We start from the raw sequence: 19,892 nt of genomic DNA, 5'->3' as shown, positions 1-19,892 counted from the left end.
ATATAGTTGAAAGTTCTGAAAATCGGATCTTTAAGGATGTCAAAACACTCACAGCCCTAAGGGCAAGGGTTGTAATTTATTCCATGGGATATATGAGGTGTTTATAGAAAGCGTTGTCGTAGAAACTCAAAAAGAGCTCATTTGATTGGAAATTGAAACGGCTAGTGCCCTTTTTAATAGTCGAAAGTAATTGGAAGGCTTGACATTTTTATAGTGAAAATCGATGTGGGTACAATATATTTTTTTTTTTTTAGACCAGGGCACTTTGTATTGAAAGAGTTGTCGTATGAACTTCGAAAAGGGTTCATTCGATTGAAAATAGAAAGGGCTAATGCACTTTTTAATAGTCGAAAGTGATTGGAGGCTATCAAAGAAAGAATAGCGTATTTTAGGCGAATGGTATCAAGTTTTCTCAGGTCAACTAGAGGAGGTATGAAACTAAATCAAACACTACTATTTGTGTCCAGATTTTTAAAAACGGTGTATGTTGTTAAAAACTGCTGAAACTTTTTCTCCAGCATACAAATAGCAGGCCAAACTAAAGTCTTAAAACGAAAAGATTTAAAGTAATATTTTCTTTTTCCCTGAAAAGACTATGCTAATATAAAATGAACAGAAATTAATTCAAAAAACTTTCTACAAAATAAGTTTTTCAAAGAAAAGTGAAGAACTCCATTAAACAAAAAAATGAGCAAAAATAAAATCAAATAATCTACCAAGCGTGAAACTACCACAAATAAGACATCGATAAATAAATGAAACCCAAAACGACAGAAATTACAATAAATAACCGAGTCAAATTCAAAACGAGCAGAAATTAACATCAGTAGGGCTCAAAAACCCTATGCCTTCCCAAGGCCAGAACAGAATTTGCATTTTACTGAAAAAAATACAAATGAAAGTAGAGTAGTACCTACCATTTTGCCCAGACGTATAGCCAAACAGGTTTGACGCAGTTTCAAAGTTCATTTTTGATCTGGTTAAGTGGGTATAATCTGGTTTGGTTTGCTATTGCGAGAGGACTCAAGCGATTTCTTTCTTTGTCATGAGATTTACGTAATTAATTAAACCCGTATTATAAAACCAGCGTGTCTTGTTTCGTTGTAATGCAATTATTTTTTGTATATACAAAAAGGGGTAATGAGATATGCGAGCATTTGCAAAAAAGGGGTAATTAATGTTGAAAAGGGTAATTACTTCTTTAGTTTACGAGATTTGCGAATTTTTTACGAAAAGATCTCAGTTACATACGGATTCAGTTCCTCGGGGATTAGTTCAATGAGGTCAAGTTTCATGGGGGGTTCAATTTCTCGATGGGTTTCAATTATTTTTTGTATATACAAAAAGGGGTAATGAGATATGCGAGCATTTGCAAAAAAGGGGTAATTAATGTTGAAAAGGGTAATTACTTCTTTAGTTTACGAGATTTGCGAATTTTTTGCGAAAAGATCTCAGTTACATACGGATTCAGTTACACGGGGATTAGTTAAATGAGGTCAAGTTGCATGGGGGGGTTCAATAGCACGAGGGGTTCAGTTGCATGGAGGAGTTCAGAAGCTTGGGATTCAGTTACATGGGGTCGGTGGTCGTTATAATACACAAGTTCTATTTGAACAGTGTTGTGAGATCCCCTATCACACCCCCAAAGGACTCCGATCCCACCCAACCCAACCCGGGTATTAGCGAAGTTACTCTGTGGTCGTTTCATCTTTTGTATTATTTGATTAATTGACTGTTTGATCAATGACAATAACGTTTGATTGATTTTTTTACGTGAAATACTCTAGTTTCTTTTCTTAGTTTTGAAAACATTTTGGAAGAAACTAAATTTCAGTTGGAGTGGGGGGGGAGGGGAGGAGGGGGCAAAATGAGGTCTGGGGTGAAAATTTGGTCTGAGAGAGGCAGTTGTCCCCTCTGTCCCATAGGAAATTACGCTCCTCAACCCAGCCCCTTGCCACTTACTGACAGGGGTGAATCCGGGGAGAGGGTTAAAAGTTCAAGTGCCCTGTTTAAGCGACCAAAAAACTGAAGGGGCAACTAAGCTCCATTCAATGCTCAATTTCCCCAAAGTTATAGGGGTCGTGTGTGTCTCTTTGGGCTATGTGTATCTCTTTGGGAGCGTTTGAATCTTTTGGTTACTAAAGTATTATATTTTTATCACGTTTTAGGATATTCGATTAGGATTAACTTAACTTCATTCCTTGAGTGTTGTCGGGAGTAACACGTAAGTACCAAATTTTGAGTTCATTGCAGGGGATTTTCCACAATGAGAATTCCCACCCATCCCAACCCGTGTATTAGCGAAGTTACTCTGTGGTCGTTTAATCTTTGGTATTATTTTATTAATTGACTGTTTGATCAATGACAATAACGTTTGATAGATTTTTTTACGTTAAATACTCTAGTTTCTTTTCTTAGTTTTGAAAACATTTTGGAAGAAACTAAATTTCAGTTGGGGTGGGGGGGGAGGAGGGGGCAAAAGGCGGCCTGGGGTGAAAATTTGGTCTGAGAGAGGCAGTTGTCCCCTCTGTCCCATAGGAAATTACGCTCCTCAACCCAGCCCCTTGCCACTTACTGACAGGGGTGAATCCGGGGAGAGGGTTAAAAGTTCTAGTGCCCTGTTTAAGCGACCAAAAAACTGAAGGGGCAACTAAGCTCCATTCAATGCTCAATTTCCCCAAAGTTATAGGGGTCGTGTGTGTCTCTTTGGGCTATGTGTATCTCTGTGGGAGCGTTTGAATCTGTTGGTTACTAAAGTATTATATTTTTATCAGGTTTTAGGATATTCGATTAGGATTAACTTAACTTCATTCCTTGAGTGTTGTCGGGAGTAACACGTAAGTACCAAATTTTGAGTTCACTGCAGGGGATTTTTCACAAGGAGAATTTTCCATGGGGAGGGAATTTTCCAGGAGGTGAATTGCTACAAGTTTCGTCCACTAGCCTGAACGATGGAAATTCAATAGCTTAGAATTGGGGTCTTAGTCCACCAGCCTGAACGGTGGAAATTCACTAGCTCAGAATTGGGGTCTTAGTCCACCAGCCTGAATGGTTGAAATTCACTAGCTCAGAATTGAGGTCTTAGTCAGTGTTCAGATTGGAGCGTTGAGGTCCGACTATCAGGGCTTTTATTTGTCAAGACCTGAATGCTAAGCGATGGACATGAACTCGATTGGGAACCCATTGTGAAAATGGAAAAAACAAAAATATATTGTTGGTATGTGTGTAGAGCATGGCATGGTTACCGCTAGGGCAACAGTCTAACCGTTAACGGTTTTTAGATATCCGTGAATAAGTTCTAAAGCGAGAGTGGAAGTTGGGACAAAGTTCTAGTGCCCTGTTTAAGCGACCAAAAAACTGAAGGGGCAACTAAGCTCCATTCAATGCTCAATGTCCCCGAAGTTATAGGGGTCGGGTGTGTCTCTTTGGGCTATGTGTATCTCTTTGGGAGCGTTTGAATCTTTTGGTTACTAAAGTATTATATTTTTATCATGTTTTAGGATATTCGATTAGGATTAACTTAACTTCATTCATTGAGTGTTGTCGAGGGTAACACGTAAGTACAAAATTTTGAGTTCACTGCAGGGGATTTTCAACAAGGAGAATTTTCCATGGGGAGGGAATTTTCCAGGAGGTGAATTGCTACAATTTTCGTCCACTAGCCTGAACGGTGGAAATTCAATAGCTCAGAATTGGGGTCTTAGTCCACCAGCCTGAACGGTGGAAATTCACTAGCTCAGAATTGGGGTCTTAGTCCACCAGCCTGAATGGTTGAAATTCACTATCTCAGGGAGCGTTTGAATCTTTTGGTTGCTAAAGTCTTATATTTGTCTCATGATTTAGGATATTCAATTATGATTAACTTACATTCAGTCATTGTGTTTTGCCGAGGGGCAACACGTAACTACCAAATTTTGAGTTAAATGCAGGGGATTTTCAACAAGGGGAATTTTCCATGGGGAGGAATTTTCCAGGAGGTGAATTGCTACAAGTTTCGTCCACTAGCCTGAACGGTGGAAATTCAATAGCTCAGAATTGGGGTCTTAGTCCACCAGCCTGAACGGTGGAAATTCATTTTCTTTCGTTGAAATGCAAGAGTTGGAATATTTCAGTAGTGTTTGGTTTTTGTTTACCTTGTCACAGTTACATTTTCTTGATTTTTCAAATTTCATTTTGAATTTCTATCTATGAAAATAATGATTTGTAATATATAATTAGTGTTTTTTAGTTGTTTACATTTTCACAGTTAAATTTTCTTGATTTTTCAATTTTAATTTTGAATTTCTTTCGTTGAAATGCAAGAGATGGACTATTTCAGTAGTGTTTGGTTGTGGTTTACCCTTTCACAGTTACATTTTCTTGATTTTTCAAAGTTCATTTTGAATTTCTTTCGTTGAAATGCAAGAGTTGGAATATTTCAGTAGTGTTTGGTTGTGGTTTAACTTGTCACAGTGACATTTTCTTGATTTTTCAAAGTTCATTTTGAATTTCTTTCGTTGAAATGTAAGAGTTGGAATATTTCAGTAGTGTTTGGTTATGTTTTACCATGTCACAGTTAAATTTTCTTGATTTTTCAAAGTTCATTTTTAGTTTCTTTCATTTAAATGCAAGAGTTGGAATATTTCAGTAATGTTTGGTTGTTGTTTACCTTGTCAAAATTACATTTTATTTTTTTTTAAAATTTAATTTTGTATTTTCTTTCGTTGAAATGCAAGAGTTGGAATATTTCAGCAGTGTTTGGTTGTGGTTTACCTTGTCACAGTTACATTATCTTGATTTTTCAAAGATAAATTTGTATTTAATTAGTTTAATTGGTAGATTTTTAATATTTAATTAGTGGTTGGGTGGTGTCTACATTTTAAAAGGTTTATTTTCTTGATTTTTTCAAAGTTCATTTTGAATTTCTTTCGCTGAAATGCAATAGTTGGAATATTTAAGTAGCGTTTGGTTGTGATTTACCTTGTCACAGTTACATATTCTTTATTTTTAAAAGTTCATTTTTAATTTATGTATTTTAAATTAAAGAGTTGGAATATTTAATTAGAGTTTGGTTGTGGTTAACATTGTCACAGATTCTGAAAATAGATTTTAAAATTATAATATTGACTTTAATTAGATGAAATGCAAGAGTTGGAATATTTCAGTAGTGTTTGGTTGTGGTTTACCCTGTCACAGTTACATTTTCTTGATTTTTCAAAGTTCATTTTGAATTTCAGTAGTGTTTGGTTGTGGTTTACCATGTCAAAGTTACATTTTCTTGATTTTTCAAAGTTCATTTTGAATTTATTTCTCTGAAATTCAAGAGTTGGGATATTTCAGTAGTGTTTGGTTGTGGTTTACCTTGTCACAGTTACATTTTCTTGATTTTTCAAAGTTCATTTTGAATTTCTTTCGCTGAAATGCAAGAGTTGGAATATTTCAGTAGTGTTTGGTTGTGGTTTACCTTGTCACAGTTACATTTTCTTGATTTTTCAAAGTTCATTTTGAATTTCTTTCGTTGAAATGCAAGAGTTGGAATATTTCAGTAGTGTTTGGTTGTGGTTTACCTTGTCACAGTTACATTTTCTTGATTTTTCAAAAGTTAATTTTGAATTTATTTCGTTGAAAGCAAAGAGTTGTAATACTACAGTGTCACATTTTGATGTTATATAATTAAAATTTTTCTTTTTGAATTTCTTTAGTTGATATTCAAGAGTTGGACTATTTGATTAGTGTTTGGTTGTGGTTTACCTTGTCACAGTTACATTTTATTGATTTTTCAAAGTTCATTTTTAATTTCTTTCGTTTAAATGCAAGATTTGGATATTTAAGTATTGTTTGGTTGTTATTTTACTTGTAACAGTTACATTTTATTGATTTTTCTAATTTAATTTTGTATTTCTTTATTTGTAATGAAAGAGTTGGAATATTTCAGTAGTGTTGGGTTCTGGTTTACCTTGTCACAGTTACATTTTCTTGATTTTTCAAAGTTCATTTTGAATTTCTTTCGTTGAAATGCAAGAGTTGGAATATTTCAGTAGTGTTTGGTTGTGGTTTACCTTGTCACAGTTACATTTTCTTGATTTTTCAAAGTTCATTTTGAATTTCTTTCATTGAAATGCAAGAGTTGGAATATTTCAGTAGTGTTTGGTTGTGGTTTACCTTGTCACAGTTACATTTTCCTGATTTTTCAAAGTTCATTTGTAATTTCTTTCGTTGAAATGCAAGAGTTGGAATATTTCAGTAGTGTTTGCTTGTGGATTACCTTGTCACAGTTAAATTTTCTTGATTTTTCAAAGTTCATATTTAATTTCTTTCGTTGAAATGCAAGAGTTGGAATATTTCAGTAGTGTTTGGTTGTGGCTTACCTTGTCACAGTTAAATTTTCTTGATTTTTCAAAGATCTTTTTGAATTTCTTTCGTTGAAATGCAAGATTTGGAATAATTCAGAAGTGTTTGTTTGTGGTTTACCTTGTCACAGTTACATTTTCTTGATTATTCAAAGATCTATATGAATATCTTTAGTTGAAATGAAAGAGTTGGAAGATTTCAGTAGTGTTTGGTTGTGGTTTACCTTGTCACAGTTACATTTTCTTGATTTTTCAAAGTTCATTTTGAATTTCTTTCGTTGAAATGCAAGAGTTGGAATATTTCAGTAGTGTTTGGTTGTGGTTTACCGTGTCACAGATAGATTTTCTTGATTGTTCTTTTTTCATTTTGAATGTCTTTAGTAGTTATTAAAGTTAGTGTAGTTGTCATTAGTGTTTGGATGCGGTTTTCCTTGTCACAGTTACTTTTTGCTGTCTTTTCATAGTTCATTTTTAATTTGATTCGTTGAAATGCATGAGTTGGAATATTTCAGTAGTGTTTGCTTGTGGTTTACCTTGTCACAGTTACATTTTCTTGATTTTTCAAAGTTCATTTTGAATCATTCAAGAAACGTGATTAAACACGTTTTTAAACTACATGCTATTTGCATGCCTTTCCTTGACACCTTTCCAAACGAGCGGGGATTCCCCGCTGGTTCCTACACAGTGCAAAAAAAGTGAGCAGTACGAAAACTCCACATTTTCAACCAGACTGGTTTTTTAGACAACACACCCACAGAGATGACACACACACATAGAAACGAGACACGCACAGACACGACACACAAACAGAGTCATAGTGAGAGAGATATCCAAAAGTTGGGTTGACCTAGGTTCACTTAGAGTGGCGCGCCACTCTAAGTGAACCTAGGTCAACCCAACTTTTGGATATCTCTCTCACTATGACTCTGTTTGTGTGTCGTGTCTGTGCGTGTCTCGTTTCTATGTGTGTGTGTCATCTCTGTGGGTGTGTTGTCTAAAAAACCAGTCTGGTTGAAAATGTGGAGTTTTCGTACTGCTCACTTTTTGCAATGTGTAGGAACCAGCGGGGAATCCCCACTCGTTTGGAAAGGTGCCAAGGAAAGGCATGCAAATAGCATGTAGTTTAAAAACGTGTTTAATCACGTTGCTTGAATGATTCAAAATGAACTTTGAAAAATCAAGAAAATGTAACTGTGACAGGGTAAACCACAAGCAAACACTACTGAAATATTCCAACTCTTGCATTTCAACGAAAGAAATTCAAAATGAACTTTGAAAAATCAAGAAAATATAACTGTGACAAGGTAAACCACATCCAAACACAATTGAAATAGTCCAACACGGGAAGTTCAACTAAAGAAATTCAAAATTATCTTTTATAAATCATGAAAATGTATTTGTGACACGGTAAACCACGACCAAACACCACTGATATATTCCAACTCTTGCATTTCAACGAACGAAATTCAAAATGAACTTTGAAAAATCAAGAAAATGAAACCGTGACACGGGAAACCACAACCATAAACTACTGAAATATTCCAAATCTTTCATGTCAAATAAAGAAATTCTATTTTATCTTTGAAAAATCAAGAAAATTTACTTGTGACAAGTAAAACCAAGCCCACACACGACTTATCGAGTCCAACTCTTGCATTACAACGAAATAAATTCAAAATGAAATTTGAAAAATCTAGAAAATGTAACTTTGACAAGGTAAGCCACTAGCAAAGACTACTGAAATATCTCAACAATTGTATTTTAATGAAAGAAATTCAAAATGAACTTTGAAAAAACAAGAAAATGTAACTGTGAAAAGGAAGATCACGAGCATTAACTACTGAAATTGTCCAACTCTTTAAGTTCAACATATAAAACTCCAAATGAACTTTAAACATAACCGACCATGTCCATGATTCCCGGTACTCACTCACAACAACTACCTGTCATATTCAAAAAATGGCCTTGCATTGAACGACATTCAAAATGAACTTTGAAAAATCAAGAAAATGTAACTATGACAAGGTAAACCACAACCAAACACTACTGAAATATTCCAACTCTTGCATTTCAACGAAAGAAATTCAAAATGAACTTTGAAAAATCAAGAAAAAGTAACTGTGACAAGGTAAACCATAACCAAACACTACTGAAATATTCCAACTCTTGCATTTCAACGAAGAAATTCAAAATGAACTTTTAAAAATCAAGAAAATGTAACTGTGACAAGTTAAATAACAACCAAACACTACTTAAATATCCAACTCTTGCATTTAAACGAAAGAAATTCAAAATGAACTTTGAAAAATCAAGAAACGGTACCAGTGACACTGTAAACCACAACCAAACACTACTGAAATATTCCAACTATTGAATGTCAAAGAAATAAATAAAAAATGAAATTTTTAATATATATAACCTGTACCTGTTAGACGTTCTTATTCAACCTCTTGGATTTCTTATAAAGAACTACACAAAGAACTTTGAAAAATCAAGAAAATGTAACTGTTAAAATGTAAACCATAAACAAACTCTACTGAAATTTTCCAACTCTTGCATTTCAAAGAAATAAATTCAAAATGAACTTTGAAAAATCAAGAAAATGTAACTGTGACAAGGTAAACCACAACCAAACACTACTGAAATATTCCAACTCTTGCATTTCAGCGAAAGAAATTCAAAATGAACTTTGAAAAATCAAGAAAATGTAACTGTGACAAGGTAAACCACAACCAAACACTACTGAAATATTCCAACTCTTGCATTTCAGCGAAAGAAATTCAAAATGAACTTTAAAAAATCAAGAAAATGTGACTTTGACATGGTAAACCACAACCAAACACTACTGAAATTAAAAATGAACTTTGAAAAATCAAGAAAATGTAACTGTGACAGGGTAAACCACAACCAAACACTACTGAAATATTCCAAATCTTGCATTTCAGCTAAATAAATAATTTAATAAACATTATATATCAATTTACTGGATCTGTTACTAGGTAAACCACAACCAAACACTATTGAAATATTCCAACTCTTGAATTTCAACGAAATAAATTCAAAATGAACTTTGATAAATCAAGAAAATGTAACTGTGACAAGGTAAACCCCAACCAAACACTACTGAACTATTCCAACTCTTGCATTTCAGCGAAAGAAATTCAAAATGAACTTTGAAAAAATAAAGAAAATTTAACTGTGACCATGTAAAACACAAACAAACACTTCTGAAATATTTCAACAATTTACTTTATAAGAAAGACTTTAATAATGAACTTAGAAAAATCAAGAAACTATAACTTTGACAAGGTAAAACACAACCACACGCAACTGAACTAGTACAATTCTTTAATTTCATAGAAAGAAAAATAAAAAAGAAAATTGAAAATTCGCTTAAATGTAATAGTGAAAAGGGAAACACAACCCAAAAAGTACTGAAATATACCAACTCTTGCATTTCAATGAAAGAAAATAAAAATGAACTTAGAAAAATCAAGAAAATGAAACTCTCACAAGGAAAACCACAACCAAACACTACTGAAATAATCCAACTCTTGCATTTCAACGAAAGAAATTCAAAATGAACTTTGAAAAATCAAGAAAATGTAACTGTGACAAGGTAAACCACAACCAAACACTACTGAAATATTCCAACTCTTGCATTTCAACGAAAGAAATTCAAAATGAAGTTTGAAAAATCAATAAAATTTAACTGTGAAAGGGTAAACCACAACCAAACACTACTGAAATATTCCAACTCTTGCATTTCAACGAAAGAAATTCAAAAAGAAATTTTAAAAATAAATAAAATTTAAATGTGACAAGTTAAACCAAAACCAAACACCCCTGAAATATTCCAACTCTTGCATTTCAATGAAAGAAATTCAAAATGAACTTTGAAAAATCAAGAAAATGTAACTGTGACAAGGTAAACCACAACCAAACACTACTGAAATATTCCAACTCTTGCATTTCAACGAAAGAAAATGAATTTCAACCGTTCAGGCTGGTGGACTAAGACCCCAATTCTGAGCTATTGAATTTCCACCGTTCAGGCTAGTGGACGAAACTTGTAGCAATTCACCTCCTGGAAAATTCCCTCCCCATGGAAAATTCTCCTTGTGGAAAATCCCCTGCAGTGAACTCAAAATTTGGTACTTACGTGTTACCCCCTGACAACACTCAAGGAATGAAGTTAAGTTAATCCTAATCGAATATCCTAAAACATGATAAAAATATAATACTTTAGTAACCAAAAGATTCAAACGCTCCCTGAGCTAGTGAATTTCAACCATTCAGGCTGGTGGACTAAGACTCCCAATTCTGAGCTAGTGAATTTCCACCGTTCAGGCTGGTGGACTAAGACCCCAATTCTGAGCTATTGAATTTCCACCGTTCAGGCTCGTGGACGAAACTTGTAGCAATTCACCTCCTGGAAAAGTCCCTCCCTATGGAAAATTCTCCTTGTGGAAAATCCCCTGCAGTGAACTCAAAATTTGGTACTTACGTGTTACCCTCGACAACACTCAAGGACTGAAGTTAAGTTAATCCTAATCGAATATCCTAAAACATTATAAAAATATAATACTTTAGTAACCAAAAGATTCAAACGCTCCCAAAGAGATACACATGGCCCAAAGAGACACACACGACCCCTATAACTTCGGGGAAATTGAGCATTGAATGGAGCTTAGTTGCCCCTTCAGTTTTTTGGTCGCTTAAACAGGGCACTAGAACTTTGTCCCAGCTTCCACTCTCGCTTTAGAACTTATTCACGGATATCTAAAACCGTTAACGGTTAGACTGTTGCCCTAGCGGTAACCATGCCATGCTCTACACACATACCAACAATATATTTTTGTTTTTTCCATTTTCACAATGGGTTCCCAATCGAGTTCATGTCCATCGCTTAGCATTCAGGTCTTGACAAATAAAAGCCCTGATAGTCGGACCCCAACGCTCCAATCTGAACACTGACTAAGACCTCAATTCTGAGCTAGTGAATTTCAACCAGTCAGGCTGGTGGACTAAGACCCCAATTCTGAGCTAGTGAATTTCCACCGTTCAGGCTGGTGGACTAAGACCCCAATTCTGAGCTATTGAATTTCCATCGTTCAGGCTAGTGGACGAAACTTGTAGCAATTCACCTCCTGGAAAATTCCCTCCCCAAGGAAAATTCTCCTTGTGGAAAATCCCCTGCAGTGAACTCAAAATTTGGTACTTACGTGTTACTCCCGACAACACTCAAGGAATGAAGTTAAGTTAATCCTAATCGAATATCCTAAAACATGATAAAAATATAATACTTTAGTAACCAAAAGATTCAAACGCTCCCAAAGAGATACACATAGCCCAATGAGACACACACGACCCCTATAACTTTGGGGAAATTGAGCATTGAATGGAGCTTAGTTGCCCCTTCAGTTTTTTGGTCGCTTAAACAGGGCACTTGAACTTTTAACCCTCTCCCCGGTTTCACCCCTTTCAGTAAGTGGCAAGGGGGTGGGTTGTGGATCGTAATTTCCTATGGGACAGTGGGGACAATGGCCTTTGTCATACCAAATTTTCACCCCAGCCAGCTTTTTGCCCCCTCCCCCCCCACCCCCACCCCACCTGAAATTTAGTTTCTTCCAAAATGTTTTCAAAACTAAGAAAAGAAACTAGAGTATTTCACGTAAAAAAAATCTATCAAACGTTATTGTCATTGATCAAACAGTAAATTAATAAAATAATACCAAAGATTAAACGACCACAGATTAACTTCGCTAATACAGGGGTTGGTATGGGAGGGAATTCTCCTTGTGGAAAATCCCCTGCAGTGAACTCAAAATTTGGTACTTACGTGTTACTCCCGACAACACTCAAGGAATGAAGTTAAGTTAATCCTAATCGAATATCCTAAAACGTGATAAAAATATAATACTTTAGTAACCAAAAGATTCAAACGCTCCCAAAGAGATACACATAGCCCAAAGAGACACACACGACCCCTATAACTTTGGGGAAATTGAGCATTGAATGGAGCTTAGTTGCCCCTTCAGTTTTTTGGTCGCTTAAACAGGGCACTTGAACTTTTAACCCTCTCCCCGGATTCACCCCTGTCAGTAAGTGGCACGGGGCTGGGTTGAGGAGGGTAATTTCCTAGGGGACAGAGGGGACAACTGCCTCTCTCAGACCAAATTTTCACCCCAGACCTCCTTTTGCCCCCTCCTCCCCTCCCCCCCCCCCACTCCAACTGAAATTTAGTTTCTTCCAAAATGTTTTCAAAACTAAGAAAAGAAACTAGAGTATTTCACGTAAAAAAATCTATCAAACTTTATTGTCTTTTATCAAACAGTCAATTAATCAAATAATACCAAAGATGAAACGACCACAGAGTAACTTCGCTAATACACTGGTTGGGATGGGAGGGATCGGAGTCCTTTGGGGGTGTGATAGGGGATCTCACAACACTGTTCAAATAGAACTTGTGTATTATAACGACCACCGACCCCATGTAACTGAATCCCAAGCTTCTGAACTCCTCCATGCAACTGAACCCCTCGTGCTATTGAACCCCCCATGCAACTTGACCTCATTTAACTAATCCCCGTGTAACTGAACCCCTGTATAACTGAGATCTTTTCGCAAAAAATTCGCAAATCTCGTAAACTAAAGAAGTAATTACCCTTTTCAACATTAATTACCCCTTTTTTGCAAATTCTCGCATATCACATTACCCCTTTTTGTATATACAAAAAATAATTGCAACCCCTCGTGCTATTGAACCTCCCATGCAACTTGACCTCATTTAACTAATCCCCGTGTAACTGAATCCGTATGTAACTGAGATCTTTTCGTAAAAAATTCGCAAATCTCGTAAACTAAAGAAGTAATTACCCTTTTCAACATTAATTACTCCTTTTTTGCAAATGCTCGCATATCTCATTACCCCTTTTTGTATATACAAAAAATAATTGCATTACAACGAAACAAGACACGCTGGTTTTATAATACGGGTTTAATTAATTACGTAAATCTCATGACAAAGAAAGAAATCGCTTGAGTCCTCTCGCAATAGCAAACCAAACCAGATTATACCCACTTAACCAGATCAAAAATGAACTTTGAAACTGCGTCAAACCTGTTTGGCTATACGTCTGGGCAAAATGGTAGGTACTACTCTACTAATGAATGTGTATTGTCAGTTTAATATACATATACTGATATGTAGTAATCAATATGTTAATACTATTTGATTTACTAAAGTTATAAAAGTAAAAACATCTATATTTTTTCAGTAAAGTGCGAATTATGTTCTGGCCTTGGAATGACATAGGGGTTTTGAGCCCTACTCATGTTATTTTCTTCTCGTTTTAAGTTTGATTTGGTTATTTATTGTAATTTCTATTCGGTTTGGGTTTCATTTATTTATCGATGCTGATTTGTGGTAGTTTCACGCTTGGTAGATTATTCGATTTTATTTTTGCTCATTTTTGGTTTAATGAAGTTCTTTACTTTTCTTTGAAAAACTTATTTTGTGAAAAAGTTTTTGTAATTAATTACAAGAAACAGTTATAGGGCATTATGAAGATAAAAAAAAATGGTTCCTTGCCCTGCTTTAAAATACAAGAGACTGCATTGAGAGAATGCAACTTTAGGAATAAGAGAAATAAGTTTTTATGATAGTGTTAAAGTAATTCTCAGAATTTTTACGTTTTCCTTCAAATAGCTCCCAGATCTTACTATTATCATATAACTCAAAGCCAAGCCTCATTTTTCCCTGTTCAAAATCCTTTCCAGATATAATATTCACTACTGTGTCAGTTTTACCCCAAAAGGGAACCATAAGAATGGTCTCTTTGATCAAACCTATCAGGGGTCACCATTACTGAGTAGGCTATAAACACAGTAACAACTCCTTTTTTTTACAATTTGTGTAGTCTTTAAATAATTTCCATCTCAACAACAGAGCTGAACAGTTCCAACATTGGGCCTTATTCTGTTCCAAGGTGCAAATTAAAACAATAACTTCTTCCCGCCATACTGGGACCCAATGTAGTCCTAATCAATGAATGTTATCATCTCTGTTAACAATGTAAACTGTTCTGTTGCCTATTCAACTTCATTGCATCATTGTGCAAAAATGAGAATAATTAGATAAATAGGTAAATCCTAACAAATGTGTTAATATTATAACTGAAGTAGTTGGGCCAGGTAATTGTTTCAAAAGCCTTTTTCCAGGTAGCAGAAAACTCCTCATCTAGAATTTTACCTCCAGATATAATAGCTACTGCTATGAAAATTGTATCCCAGTCCCCTTTCCCTGATAGGTCCAGGTATAGCCCTAGCCTATAAGCAAAACTTTGCTGATTTTTTTGCTTTTCGTAAAATTGTCATTATTTTGCATAATGAACTAACTATTATGAGAAATTAGTGCAGAACATGATTAAAAACAACCTGATAAGCTCTGTATATAGCCAATGGCTATATTTGGATCTATTAGTGGCGGGGGGGAGGGGTAGTAGGATAAAAATAAACCTTTAAATTTAGAAAGAGTGTTGAATAGAAAACTAAATGATAGCCTACTACTTTTTCGTTATTACAGTGCTTAGTTTAGGATTGGAATCTTGGTACGGGCTTGACTTGATTTGTTTGTCTTAGCCTAACTCTTAATATTGTACAGTTGAAAAATAAAGTTTGGTACTTTTAAAAAACGGGACAAAATTGAACAGAAAAAAAAGAAATAAACCTTTTGGTTTCCCATTCAATGGTCTTCCCCATTATGATAATCCCTGTTGCTGCAATTGCACTCTTCTTAATAGTGCCAGCTATAGCTTCAGGCTGTATGCAATGGTTTACTGATATCTTGGTCCTCCCCCAAAGTAATTGTCAAGAGGATTCTAGTCACTGAAAATTGGCAAAGGGCTTTGAAAAATGACCTTCTCTGATCTTTATTGCATAAGATTTAGACATTCTGTACCTATGCTCACGGTCTCTTAAAGTTTGGACTGTTTGTTTCAAACACTTAAGCAAAGGTGGAGGAGGGCATCCCTCCAATGAAAGAAACTTACTGGAAAGGTCTCTAAAACTCCCTACCTCTAAGGTGACCTCTAATGGACTTCTGCATGCTCATGTTTATTGTCAGGTCAAGTTCTTTAGGATAAATTATTTAATTTTAGTAAAATGGCACCCAAAAAAAAGACGAATACTATTGACTCTGATGACGAATTAAAAGACTTTCAACCTAAACCAAAATCCAGTTTTGCGATGCTAATGGGGGATGAATCTGGTCAATCTGATTCTGATGGTGGTAGTGACATAGAACAAGCTACAAAGGCTCCTTCTCCAAAAAATGAACCCCCTAAGAAAGAAGCTCCACAAAAGCCCGAGACAAATAAGGGAAAACAAAAGAAGAAAATTGAGGATGATGAAGAACTTGAGAAGATGCTTGCAGAAATAAATCTGGAAAATAAAGGTATTATTATATCTATGTTCTTTGATAGATAGAGCCTTAACAGATGAAGTATGCTGGTCATTTGTAAAGAAGACCGTACTTTTCTGAAACAGGGATTTTTAATGCAGTAAAAGTAAAATTAGAAAAAAAAGGAAAAGAGAACTAGACATTTATCAAAGATTCAGCATGATATGTGAAGCTTAATAGCTGTCCTGAACGAGATTAGATATTTAACCTTTTTGAAGGACCATATATTGTATACAAGTAATAACATGGATTTGACACCGTGTTGTAAAAACTTCAAAATTAGTAAAAAAAAGCATTCTCTGACACATTCTGTGTTGCTTCTTTTTTTTGGCTAATTTTATTTGTGTTTTTTTTTATTATTTTTAAGTAATGTTTCTGCACCATGTTCCTCCACTTTTCAAGGTAACTTAGCCATTTGTGGTGACATTTTGAATATCCATTGTCTGGTTTATGAATAAAAATACTTTGTCTTGGCATGCATGAGAGTTGGCTTAAGCCCAACTTAGAGACAAATTGTTTGCTTTAATTCATTTTAGTATGAAATTTGAGTATGAAGACTGTTCACCTTTCAAAATGTAAAGACCCATGACCATAGCAGACACATTGGGGAGTGGGAGGGATGGCCTGATGGCCTTCTCCTCTACTCCCACACCCCTCTCTCACTATCAATCAGCCACAGCTTTTGAAGCATAGATAATCTATAAAAGATTTCAATGTCTTCTATCTTCCTGCTCTCTTATGGTTGTAATATATCGAAAAAAAACTTGGTTTTATCATTTGGTTTTATCAAAAATTTGTTTTTTTCATCTACCAAATTAATTTTTTGAAATTTGGTTTACAGGGGTTTTTTAGATTAAGAACACATAGAAAATTGGTTGAAAATTTCTGAAAATGTCTTATTTTTAAGTTAGTTTAGATCCTTCTCTAAGAAAAATTCTAAATAACATCAGAGTTCTGGCTTTTTGAAAGGATAGATGTGAGACTAATGAACTCAATGCTATAAGTATCTTTTCTTGTTGGTGCATATTACAGCTGCATGCTCGGTGCAAAATTGCTTGTTTCAGATGGAACGTATACCTTGATACTGCAAAAAAAGCAGGGCTGTGGAGTTGATCCACTTTACCACCGACGAGCAACTCCGACTCCAGACACTTTCCGTATACCGACTCAACTCCTGAAACTTTAAACATATTTGCTCCCATTTCAGCTTTAACTCTTAGCATTTTCTTCAAAGAAGTAAGAACTCTGACTCCAATGTTTTTGATAATTTACTGCAGAAATTCAATTTATAAGTTTCTCCTTAAATACATTTTTAGTTCTTACTAGTAGCTATTACCAAGTTAATCAACCTATTTCTTAAAATTTAATTTTAAATTTACAAGGGTAATGATTATGTCTTGTATTATGTATTTGCAAATAATAAATGTAAATTTTTCAATAGCGATGCAAATATTTGAGTAAATTGTTTCTGTAGTAGTAGCAACTTCTGGTTTTTACTAGAAGTTAACACAAGGAACTCAATGTTGTAGAGTAAGTGCAATTTATTCCCTTTCAGAACCTAACAACTAAACGCTGGTCATTTTCAGTCTCACTGCAATCCCTCTCTATTGAAGGGAGTGCCGAAATACATTTTGAACTGAGCAGATATATTCTTGAACCATTGTCATGAAAAACTGCGGTTTTTTGTACTAAAACCCATGTGAATTTTTGCTTAAAAACTGGGAGCTTATTGATGCGGTAGGTCAGGGTAATTTCAGTTTAGGTAATTTCAGTTTTATTCCTAATGTCCTTCTTTACTTTACCTAGCAGCACAGAAAAAATTGGACTCTTTACACCGGTGCGACCCAAGCTGAAATGTGATTTCTCAGGTTTTGAAACCTGGGAGCCTCTGGTTTAGTGTCTTTTACTGTTGTGACTGTACGCTTTTTATTTCGGTCCGGTGCCGTTTCTAACAGTTACAAAACTTTTTTCGACATTCTCATAAATTAGTTTGAAGAATAAACTTTTCAAACAGTTCGTGGTCATGAACTGTAAGTAAGGAGCGACCCGGCTCAATAGTAACCGAAGCTCTGAAAAACGGAATTTTGATACCAATTGGCATATCAAAAGAATCGGCTTATTAAGCTGATTTTAGATTTATAATTTTTATTAAATTTAGTCTTACAGATTAAAGGCTACGAGCTTGAGAAAATTTGCCTGATTATCGATAAAAGGAGGAAACATCCTCTAAAAGTATTAAAATCTTAATGAAATCACACCATCAGATTCAGCGTATCAGAAAACCCTGCTATAGAAGTTCCTATCTGCTAAAATGCGGAATTTTGTATTTTTTGCCAGAAGAAAGATTACGGATGCGTGTTTATTTGTTGTTTTTTTTGTGTTTTTCCCAAGGGTGATCGTATTGACCCAGTGGTCCTAGAATATCGTGAGAGGGCTCATTCGAACGGAAATTAAAAGTTCTAGTGCCCGTTTTAAGTGACCAAAAAGATTGGAGGGCAATCTAGCGCCCTTCTCCACCCCTTTTTTTCCCAAAGTCGTCCTATCAAAATTTCGAGATAGCCATTTTGATCATCATAGTTGAAAGGCCGAATACCTATGCCTTTGGATATAACATGACCCCCTACACACCACAGCCCCAGGGAAAAGGTGTTTCAAGCCATAAAATTTGCCATTTTTTTTACACATTAATTAAAAAAAAATTCCACAAAATAAGTTTTTCAAAGAAAGAACTCCATTAAACAAAGAATGAGCAAAAATCAAATCAAATAATCTACCAAGTGTGAAACTACCACAAATCAGCATCGATAAGTAAATAAAACCCAAAACGAACAGAAATTACAATAAATAACCGAGTCAAACTCAAAACGAACAGAAATTAACATAAGTTGGGCGCAAAACCGCTATGCCTTCCCAGGGCCAGAACATAATTATAAGTGTTTTTACTTTTATAACTATAATAAATCCAATAATATTAACATTTTGATTACTAAATATCAGTATATGTATATTAAACTGAAAATGCACATTCATTTGTATTTTTTTCAGTAAAGTGCAAATTATGTTCTGGCCTTGGGAAGGCATAGGGGTTTTAAGCCCAACTTATGTTAATTTTTGATTACCTACTTTCCAGAACTTTCTACTACGTTGAACAAAATGGCTATCTGAAATTTTTGATTGGATGTGTTTGGGGGAATGGTGGGTGTGAGCGGGGGGTTAGTTACCCTCCCATCACTTCCGACTAATAAAATGGGCACTATCCCTCTCAATTTCCAATTGAATGAGCCCCTTTGAAGTTTTTACGACAACTCTATCCATAAAAACCTAATATGCCCTCCGGGCATAACTTACAACCTTTTTCCTGGGGTTCTGGCTCTGGTTTGTCATCCTTAAATACATAATTTCCAGAATTTTCAACTACGTTGAACAAAATTGCTATCTCTAAACTTTGTTTGAATGTGTTTGGGGAAATGGTGGGCGTGAGAGGGGGGTTAAATACTCTCCACTCGCTTTTGACTATTAAAAAGGGCAATTTCAATTTCCAATCAAATGAGATCATTTTGAAATTTCTGCAACAACTTTCTCTATAAACCTTATATGCCCCCAGGGAATAACTTACAACCCTTGCACTGAGGGCTCTGTGGGGGTTATCATTCTAAAAGGCATAATATCCAGAACTTTTGACAACGTTGAACAAAATGGCTATCACTAAATTTGGATGGGATGGGTTTGGGAAGATGATGGACCTGAGTGAAGGGTTAGTTGCCCTCCAATCACTTTCAACTATTAAAAAGGGCACTAGCCTTTTCAATTTCCAATTGAATGAGCCCTTTTTGAAATTTCTACAACATTGCTTTCTATAAATACCTTATATGCCCCCAGCGCATAATTGACAACCCTTGCCCTAAGGGCTCTGCGGGGAGGGGAGGGGTTGTCATCCTTAAAGACCTAATTTCCAAAACTTTCAAATACGTTGAATGAAATGGCTATCTAAAAATTTTGATTGGATGTGTCTGGGGGAATGGTTGGCGTGAGAGGGGGGTTAGTTACCCTCCAATCACTTTCGACTATAATGAAGGGCACTAGCCCTCTCAATTTCCAAT

The 19,892-nt window shown here is 35.2% G+C and overlaps 1 protein-coding gene across 2 annotated transcripts in view; it reads left to right on the top strand.

Moving 5' to 3' along the window:
- Positions 1-19,892, top strand: part of LOC148941547 (eukaryotic translation initiation factor 5B-like) — a 96,640-nt gene that overhangs the window by 31,557 nt on the left and 45,191 nt on the right. For both annotated transcript variants that reach the window (XM_089103846.1, XM_089103847.1), the window contains one exon: positions 15,491-15,786. In XM_089103846.1, the coding sequence (XP_088959972.1) occupies positions 15,495-15,786 (292 nt within the window). In that variant the 5' untranslated portion in view covers positions 15,491-15,494. The remainder of the gene's footprint in view (positions 1-15,490; positions 15,787-19,892) is intronic.

Source organism: Artemia sp. Qi Xiang Cuo, chromosome 18, assembly GCF_049724085.1.
Source record: "Artemia sp. Qi Xiang Cuo chromosome 18, ASM4972408v1, whole genome shotgun sequence".
Classification (NCBI taxonomy): Eukaryota; Metazoa; Arthropoda; class Branchiopoda; order Anostraca; family Artemiidae; genus Artemia; species Artemia sp. Qi Xiang Cuo.
The sequence above is the reverse complement of the archived record's forward strand: the minus strand, read 5'-3'. Positions and strand labels throughout refer to the sequence as shown.